At 54.0% G+C, this 10,000-nt stretch overlaps 1 protein-coding gene across 1 annotated transcript in view; it reads right to left on the bottom strand.

Moving 5' to 3' along the window:
* Nucleotides 1-4,535: 4,535 nt before the first annotated feature.
* The window catches only part of LOC128308611 (antigen LPMC-61-like), a 42,364-nt gene continuing 36,899 nt past the window's right edge, over nucleotides 4,536-10,000 (bottom strand). Inside the window, exons 3-4 of the mRNA XM_053045508.1 lie at nucleotides 4,632-4,921; nucleotides 4,536-4,551 (exon numbers count right to left, since the gene is read on the bottom strand). Coding sequence (XP_052901468.1) covers nucleotides 4,536-4,551; nucleotides 4,632-4,921 — 306 coding nt within the window. The remainder of the gene's footprint in view (nucleotides 4,552-4,631; nucleotides 4,922-10,000) is intronic.

The following is a 10,000-nucleotide window of genomic DNA, read 5'->3' as shown; positions in this document are numbered from 1 at the left end:
GGCCAGGATCACCAACGTCGGTGGTGATGCGGGAGGGGCAGCGCGTAGTCGCTCCTCTCGGGCAAGGGCGCGGGCACGTTGTCGCGCTTCGTTCCGCCGCTGGTTTCGAGCAGTCAGCACGGCCTGACGAATTGCCGGATCCTCCGGCTGACTGCTGGCAGCATTGGCGGCCGCCAGGTTGGCACGCTCCTCGTTCCACTGCCGTTGAAGCACCGACGTCACGTGTGTGGCCAGCTCCGTGAGGGTGCTCCAGGAAGCCTGGTCCCGTAGGAGGTACCCGACCAGGTTGTCCGGGCTGAGGTCCGCAAAGTCACCTCCACTCAGGAGCCGTTGGCGGTAGGCAGCAAACGCCGGGCAACGAAACACAGCATGCTCTGCCGTGTCCACCTCTTCGGAGCAACGGGGACATTCCGGGGACGAAGTAAACTTCTGGTGGCACAGGTAGTCACGGAAGAATCCATGACCGGACAGGACCTGCGCCAACGCAAAATTCACCTCTCCATGGTTCCGCGAATGCCATGACCGGATGTTGGGGATGACGCGGTGCGCCCAGCGGATATAGCGCGACGCGTTTGGCGCTTCTGCATCAGCGTCCCATTGCTCCTGCCACATCCGTAGCGTAGTCTCCCGCTCCTGATGCCGGATCTCGATCGCTGATGGAGCTTCTCCGTTGTCCTGCTGCTCTGCGGAATCGCGTTGCCGATGGTAGCAGCGGGCGTCCTCCTGCACGAGCAAACAGATCGGTATAACGCCGGCCAGGACGGCTGCGGTTTCATACCGCACCGATCTGAACGCAAACGCCGCTTTCCGCAGACTTTCCGCCTGTGTCCGCACCAGCAGGCGGCGATTGGCTCGCCGTTCAATTGCCGCGTGCCAGATGGGGGCACCATATCGCAGCACTGAGTCCACCACTGCCACGAGGAGACGACGCTTGGCGCATTTTGGTCCGCTGTGATTGCGCATCATCAGCGAGACCGCCTTGGCCACACGGAGTGCCTTTGCACAGGCGTACTCGACGTGTTGTCGCCAGGAAAGATGTTCGTCCAATATGACCCCGAGGTACTTGATCGTCTTCGCAGACCTCAGCTGCGTGCCCAAGACGTCAATGCTGTATCCTTCGGGGTCCGTCCTCATGGTGGAGATCATGACGACCTCAGTTTTGGCGGGTGCTAACTCCAACCGATGCGTCGTCATCCACTCGCCGATGGTTTGAATCGCCGCAGTGGCCAGTTGGGAGGCCTGCTGAGGGGTGGTTCCGGGTACCAGCAATGCCAGGTCGTCGGCGTAACCCACGACCTCCACTCCCTCGGGCAGTTCAAGACCCAGCACGCCGTCATACATGACGTTCCACAGTGTGGGGCCCAAGATGGACCCCTGTGGAACGCCAGCAGAGAGGCTCCGCGTGACTGGGCCATCGTCGGTGTCGTAGACGAGCTGTCTGCCTTCAAACCAACTGGCGAGTATCCGCTGCAGCTCCGCCGGAACTCCCTTCTGCTGAAGCGCTGCTGCCGTCGAGGACCAACTGGCGGTGTTGAACGCGTTCCTTACGTCGAGGGACACCACCATGAGGCACCGATTGTCGCGGCCGTTGGTCCGGTGAAATTGCATCGCCTTGGCACCTGCTTGCACTACGCGTTGCACCGCCATCACGGTGGATCTCCCGCGTCGGAACCCGTATTGGGCAGGGGAGAGCTGTGGAGTAGCCGGATCCTCCAGGTGGTCGTTGACACGATCCAGCACCAACTTCTCGCACACCTTGCCTGGTCCGTTGATCATGCCCAGCGGCCGAACAGACGAGGATTCGCCTGGTGGTTTCCCCGGTTTGGGCAGCAGGACGAGGCGTTGCTGCTTCCACGCATCTGGGAAATGTCCCCGGTCCAGACAGTCCTGGTAGACCTTGCGGAACACTTCCGGATGTTCCTTGATGGCGGTTCGCAGCACGGCATTCGGGATACCGTCTAGTCCCGGTGCCTTCCTGGTCTGCAGCTTGTCCGCGATTGCCAGCAGCTCCTCGTGGGTGACGCGACGTACCGGCTGTTGGAGGACGGTGGCATTGCTGACGTCCGCAGGCCACTCGAACGGCGGATGTTGCGGGAACAAATCCTCCACTATACGATGGAGGACCGCTGGATCCGTCTCAGGTGGAGCACGACTTCCCCGCAGTCGTGCCTGAAGGATCTTATAAAGGTCGCCGAACACGTGGTCGCTGGCGAGCGAGATCAGCTCCTCCATCACCTGCAGCTTGCTTCGACGGATGGCGCGAGTCAGCTCCTTCTTCGCCTCCAGATGTTGTGCGGCCGCTGCGGCTCTCTCGACCGGATCCGTTCGGGAAAGGGCGTACTCGCTAGCGGCTTGGAGGACGTCACGAAGCTGCTCGATCTCCGCAGACCACCAGTACAGGTGCGGACGAATACGGTATGATGGGGCCTTAACCCGCACCATGATCTCGTCGCACGCCCGCGTCAGTCCTGCCACAAGATTCTCCGGCGTTGGAGTGGCTTCCGAGAAGCGGGCTGCCTCCAACGCAATCTTGAACGCCTCTGGCTGGAACTGGCACGTTTTCCACATGATGCCCGAACGTCTTGCAGCCGTCGCACGACGAGATGGATCGGCCTGACCCCGCCTGGTGCCATCGCTGGTGGTTGCGCCGACGGTGTAGCGAATGTAGCGATGGTCGCTAGCTGACGCCTGGTCCATCACCCGCCACTCGCTGTGGAGAGCAATCGTTGAGCTCGCGAAGGATACGTCGACCACGCTCTCGCTAGCTACTCCATTCCCCACGAAGGTTGGTCGCTGGCCACGATTCAGCACCGCAAGGTCCAGGAGACTGGTAGTTGCCAGCAGCTCCACCCCCTTGTCCTTGGTGCGAGCGCTCCCCCAGTCCAGATGCCAGGCGTTAAAGTCCCCCGCAACCACGACGTGTGTGTGAGAACTGGCCTCGACGTACACCGCATCCAGGAACGCTGCGAAGTCATCGGTGGAAAGGCTCGGGGATGCGTAGCAGCTAACGAACGTTATCCCCCCGACATCTGCAGCAACCATTCCGGGCACGGAACTGCCCCAGATACGCTGAATGGGACGCATGCCCGTGACGATGATGGCTGCCTTTCCGGACGAATCCACGGCCCAGCGACCGTCGCTGGTTGGGCTCTTGAAGATCTCGGACGCGACGACCACATCCACTCCCTCCTCACGCGCGAACTGCAGCATGAGGTCCTGCGCCGTTCTGCTCCGGGAAACGTTAAGTTGCAGAACCTGCAACCTACCCGGAACCGCTGATGTTGATGTTGATGCTGCTAAACTAGCCATGGGATACACCGTTGCACTGCACGGCCCCGATGACATGGGTACCTCCGCAAACGATGCACTTTGGCATGGCGTCGCATTGCCTGGCCTGATGGCCCGCAACACCGCACTTCAGGCACACTGCCTGCCGATCGACGCCTTTGCAGTTTGCTGCAATGTGTCCGCGTTCCAGGCAACGATAGCAGCGCTTCTCCTTGCCGCTCTGGACCTCCAAATGGCGGATGTGACAGCGCGTATTCCCGATGGTCACCGTGTTGCCCTCCATGCGCTGGGCGGCAAGACGCGGAACCTTGACTCGGGCCCGTTGAGTGCCCTCGAGTCGACGCCATTGGTCCACTGCATCCTCTCCGACGGTGGTGCCAACAGCAACGGAGATCGCGGTTGCTGTTTCGGCCGGTTTCGCCAGCATGTCGATGTCGGTGATGAGCAGCTGGCTCATGTCGCACACCAATCGCACCTGAGCCTTGTCGACCAGGCACTTTTCGATGGCCGCCTTAACTGCAGACCCATCTACTCCTGGCCGCAGATACAGGGACAAGGTGTGATCATCCACCCGTCTTGCACGGGCCACATCTTTGTCCACTTCAGTTTGCTGCCGAATGCTCGCGTACATTTCCAGGTACGTAGCTCCCTTCACCGCAGTGACACGAATAATGTCCGGCCGTGGCTTCTTGCGGTGAACCTGGTTCGTTGGCTGCTGCTGTGCGCTGCGCTGCTGTTCGAATTGCTGCTGCTGCTGTTTCGGCTGCTGTGGACGGGTGATGCCCCGCTTCAACACCGTGGTCCACTTCTCGTTCGGCGGAACCGGCTGCATAGGCTGCTGCTGCTGTTTCGGCTGCTGTGGACGGGTGATGCCCCGCTTCAACACCGTGGTCCACTTCTCGTTCGGCGGAACCGGCTGCATAGGCTGCTGCTGTTGTCGCTGCTGCTGCTGCTGCTGTTGCTGCTGCTGCTGCTGCGGTTGCTGCCATTGCTGTTGGGACCGGTGCTGTTGGTGGAATTGCCGCACCTGTGGGGGTCTATAAAAGTCTCCTACATGCTGCTGCAGTTGCTGCTGCTGCCGTTGAACTGGCCGCTGCTGCTGCAGCTGCTGCTGTTGTCGCTGCTGCTGCTGCTGCTGTTGCTGTTTTGCTGGCTGCTGCTTCGCTGGCTGCTGCTTCGCTGGCTGCTGCTGCTGCTGTTGCTGCTGCTGCCGTGCCTTCTTCTGCTGCACCCGCCAACCACCACGGCTACGCCTGCCCTTGGCTGGCAATGGCGCGGGAACTGGGGAAGCAGTTCGCGGTGCATGCTGCTCGTGCAAGGTGACCACCGCCCGTGTACCTTGCCGATACATCTCCAGCTCCTTGCGTGTGCTGGAGAGCTCAGCAATGAGCTCCGACAGCTGCGCTGTCATTCTGCTCATGTTGGCCTGCATGGCCGCAACCTGCTCGTCGCGGTTCTTTAGCTGCTCGAGCAACGCAGCTAACTGTAGCTGGCTCGCAACTTCCACCTGCGTCGCGCGCGCCGGCAATGATGAGGCTGTCTCCTCCAGCTGCTCCTTCCTCTCTGAGGCTGCCACGACCGTGCATTCCAGGTCGTCCTCGTCCTCATCGCTCGATGTGCTTGCCATCTCGACCTGTACAGGGGACGGCAGGGGGTCCCGTAACACATCGAGTCGCTGCACCAAAACGGCTAGATCCGTTGTTCGCGGTACTGAAACAGACCGTGTCCGCGAACGCAGAACCCTCTGCGATGGGGGTTGGGCCGCCTCGCCCAGCCCCGACATGTTGAGCTGATAAGCCGGGCCACTTACGCCAAGAAAAGGGTATAAAAACGGAAAAAAAAAAAAAAAACGACTTACCGGAGAGGTTTTTCCGTCCTGGCGAGGTGAGCGAAGATGGTGGGAGAGCGCAGGGGTGCGCGTTGCACTCGTCCCGTCGAGCCGCTTCTTTTGATACCCCACTTGCTGGGGTGGCGATAAGATTTTCCGCGGAAAATCGCGAAAAACCACTTCGGATGGTTTTTCCGCCCTAGGGTGGTGGGGGTGGGTGGTATGGTGGTGGGGTGGGGTTTTCCCGACTCTCCTCTTCAAAACTCGTCGTTTGATACCCCACACGACGGTATCAGGGCGAAAATTTTCCTCTTCGGAAAAACACTTTTCCGGCCGTATCTCCCCGGATGTTGTGAAAATCGCTTTTCCGGCGGTGGTTTTGGAAGCGATAATTCACCCCGCAACTTTCTTCCAAACACCCGGGAGCTCTACCTCCGCTCCTTGGCCGGGAAAATCGCCAAAAACCGCTTCCTGGGTGGTTTTTCCGCTCTAGGGGGGTGGGGGTGGGTGGTATGGTGGTGGGGTGGGGTTTTCCCGACTCCCCTCTTGAAAACTCGTCGTTTGATACCCCGCACGACGGTATCAGGGCGAAAATTTTCTTCTTCGGAAAAACGCTTTTCCGCCCGTATCTCTCTGGATGTTGCGAAAATCACTTTTCCGGCGATTGTTTTCGATGTGAAAATTCACCCCGCAACTTTCTTCCAAACACCCGGGAGCTCTACCTCCGCTCCTTGGCCGGGAAAATCGCGGAAAACCACTTTTCGCGGGGGTTTTCCGGGGCTGGGTGGCGGGTGGGTGGTGCTAGGGGGGGGAAACCGCGTTTCCCCCACTCCTCTTTCCGAGACGCGTCGTTTGACACCCCACTCGATGGTATTGGGCCGAAAATCTCACACACACAAATTTCACACACACACAAAGAGCGGTGAAATTTCGTCCGGGAGTGCCCCTCCGGGAGCGCTAGCGCTCCAGCAGGGGGGTGATTCGTCCGGAAGTTTTTTTCCTCGCTCTTTTTCACACACACGCCGCCATTTTCGACGAGCACGTGGTTTTCTTTGTTCGCTAATAACTCCCTGAGTTTTTGTCCGATTTCCACGAAATTTTCAACACTTGTTCTTTACTGTAGAGCGCAACTTTTAAGACACCTTCCAGCCGAATCGATCCGCAATGTTCGGAGTTATACAGGTGTGAAATTTCACCACAAAAAACACCTGCCGTTCCGCGAACTCCATCAATTCGGCCAATATTTCTTCACCAAAAGGTGTGGCCTGGTGAGGCCCACAAAGTGTCACTATCACTTTTTCGATAACTTCACTCTTTCGCACAATATATCACAAAAACCGTTTCGTTCAATAACACACGCAAGGGGGGGCGTGGGGCCACCAAATTCGCAGGGGGGGTTCCAGAGGGTACCTCCAACTTTACTACAAACTTTCGCACCGATCAAGCGCAAATTGCGGCACTTTTGCTTTGAAAAACCGAGGAGCGCGGATTTCACGTCCACTCAGGTCGAGCTCTCGATCGCGACTACCACAGGGATAACTGGCTTGTGGCCGCCAAGCGTTCATAGCGACGTGGCTTTTTGATCCTTCGATGTCGGCTCTTCCTATCATTGTGAAGCAAAATTCACCAAGCGTAGGATTGTTCACCCTTTCAAGGGAACGTGAGCTGGGTTTAGACCGTCGTGAGACAGGTTAGTTTTACCCTACTGGTGTGTGCTGTTTGCCGCTATCTTAACGGAATTCCTGTGCAGTACGAGAGGAACCACAGGTACGGACCACTGGCTCAATACTAGTTCGACCGGACTTTGGTATGACGCTACGTCCGCTGGATTATGCCTGAACGCCTCTAAGGTCGTATCCAATCCGAGCTGATAGCGCTTCTCAAACCCATTAGGTGATCGGAAGCTAGCGGGCTTAACAACCCTCCGAGATCCGTCGGTGCTGCCCCGCGCACACTGACGTCTCATCCCCGCTATAGCACTAGACTGAGCCGCAACGGGCGGGAGCACGCTGCACGTGGAAGTACCTTACCACAGGGAACCCTGGTGGCTGTGTTTCCGTCGACCGTGGATACAACTAGTTTCGACACCTTCGACCGCCCGCAAACGACGGGACTACAGGCTGGGAGCTGCGAGTTGTAGAGATGCGTTCGCATCGATCCTCTCAGGCGACCCATGCTTGCTGGTGCTCGCGTTCACTTTGGGAATGGAGTGTTCGCGAGAGTGATTGTTGTGTTGTGTGTGTACAGTTGGTGCTTGCGTGCACTCCCATAGTGGAGTGTTCGCGAGCTTAAAACGCTAAGTCCCGATTAATACTCTCCTCGCAACATTATGTGCGTGGCTCCACGCCAAGTGGGATTAGCGGTGCGAAACGCGATTGGTAAAGTCGATGGTGATGTGCGTACCAACAGGCGATTTGTTAAGTCAAATGCGAACTGTGGTGCAACAGGCAATGTGTGTTTATTATCAGGTGTTGTTGGAAGTCAATACGATTTGACTTTCAAAAATTTTTCTAAGTCCCGATTTTTTTTCTCGTCGAGTAACTACAATGCACTATTTCTATCGCAGCGGACTTGCGGTTCATGGCCTAAATGATCGCGAACGAACACGTATTCGCAAAAAAATTTTTGTATGAAAAAGTCACCACTCGGGTACCTCCATACAAAAGTACCAAGTTCGGGTCGAGTGGTCGATGGACGTCGAAGGTGAAAATTTTTCATCATCGAAAATTTTTTCCAAAGTTGAAGCAATTGGGCCCTAGAGTATGAAAAGTGAAACCACGGATCGATATGAGAAATAAAAATTTTTGTATGAAAAAGTCACCACTCGGGTACCTCCATACAAAAGTACCAAGTTCGGGTCGAGTGGTCGATGGACGTCGAAGGCGAAAATTTTTCATCATCGAAAATTTTTTCCAAAGTTGAAGCAAATGGGCCCTAGAGTATGAAAAGTGAAACCACGGATCGATTTGAGAAATAAAAATTTTTTGTATGGGAGGGCCCCTGCTAGAACATTTTTCCCAAGTGCGACCATTTTACCCAGTGAGTCAAAAAAAATTTTTTTCACGGTGACTCAAAACTTCAATATTAGACTCCCCTGAGTATGAAAAGTGAAACGAAAATCATTTTTGAGAAGAAAAAATTTTTGTATGGGAGGGCCCCTGCTAGAACATTTTTACCAAGTGCGACCATTTTACCCGGTGAGTCAAAAAAAAATTTTTGTATGGGAGGGCCCCTGCTAGAACATTTTTCCCAAGTGCGTCGATTTTGGGTCACCGACACAAGCTCGGGTCAAAAAATTTTTTTTTTCACCGTGACTCAAAACATCAATTTTAGACTCCCCTGAGTATGAAAAGTGAAACGAAAATCATTTTTGAGAAGAAAAAATTTTTGTATGGGAGGGCCCCTGCTAGAACATATTTCCCAAGTGCGTCGATTTTGGGTCGCCGACACAAGCTCGGGTCAAAAAATTTTTTTTTTCACGGTGACTCAAAACATCAATTTTAGACTCCCCTGAGTATGAAAAGTGAAACGAAAATCATTTTTGAGAAGAAAAAAATTTTGTATGGGAGGGCCCCTGCTAGAACATTTTTCCCAAGTGCGTCGATTTTGGGTCGCCGACACAAGCTCGGGTCAAAAAAATTTTTTTTTCTCGGTGACTCAAAACATCAATTTTAGACTCCCCTGAGTATGAAAAGTGAAACGAAAATCATTTTTGAGAAGAAAAAATTTTTGTATGGGAGGGCCCCTGCTAGAACATTTTTCCCAAGTGCGTCGATTTTTGGGTCGCCGACACAAGCTCGGGTCAAAAAAATTTTTTTTTCTCGGTGACTCAAAACATCAATTTTAGACTCCCCTGAGTATGAAAAGTGAAACGAAAATCATTTTTGAGAAGAAAAAATTTTTGTATGGGAGGGCCCCTGCTAGAACATATTTCCCAAGTGCGTCGATTTTGGGTCGCCGACACAAGCTCGGGTCAAAAAAATTTTTTTTTCTCGGTGACTCAAAACATCAATTTTAGACTCCCCTGAGTATGAAAAGTGAAACGAAAATCATTTTTGAGAAGAAAAAATTTTTGTATGGGAGGGCCCCTGCTAGAACATTTTTCCCAAGTAAATTCGATTTTACCCGGTGAGTCAAAAAAATTTGATAAAAATATTTTTCCAAAATCGTGTTCATTGCCTATTATAAGGGACCAGGTCAGCTCACACGCATTTTTGGAGACCATATGGAAAGTGCGTCTGGGATTGCGGAAATTAAGTTTAGAGTGTTAAATGATGGTTTCGCAATCCCGAAAGGCTCAAAATCCACCCTAAGGTTCCCCGGGTGAAATGTGGTTTCCAAGGTGTGAGCACTATCGGTGATAGAGTTGGAATGTGATTTCCAGAGCGCAGGGCGACTGGGCTAGAGCGAAAATCATAGACAAAGGTAAGTATTGGACTGAACGACTCGAAGCAAACGAAAATCATAGACAAGGGTAATGGACTGAACGACTCGAAGCAAACGAAAATCACATACAAGAGTAATGGACTGAACGAATCGAAGCAAACGAAAACCGCAAACAAGGGTAATGGACTGAACGAATCGAAGCAAACGAAAACCACAGACAAGAGTAATGGAGTGAACGAATCGAAGCAAACGAAAACCAAAGACAAGAGTAATAGAGTGAACGAATCGAAGCAAACGAAAACCACAGACAAGAGTAATAGAGTGAACGAATCGAAGCAAACGAAAGTCATGGACAAGAGTACTGAAAATCGGACCAAACCTCTAGAAGCAAACGAAAATCATGGACAAGAGTACTCAAAAACACGGACCAAACCTATGGAAGCACACGAAAACCATGAACACAGGGATAACTGAGAACGAACCTACCTATCAGAGCAT

The sequence above is a fragment of the Anopheles moucheti genome (assembly GCF_943734755.1).
Source record: "Anopheles moucheti chromosome X unlocalized genomic scaffold, idAnoMoucSN_F20_07 X_unloc_5, whole genome shotgun sequence".
Lineage (NCBI taxonomy): Eukaryota > Metazoa > Arthropoda > Insecta > Diptera > Culicidae > Anopheles > Anopheles moucheti.
This window is presented reverse-complemented; position numbering and strand designations above follow the sequence as displayed.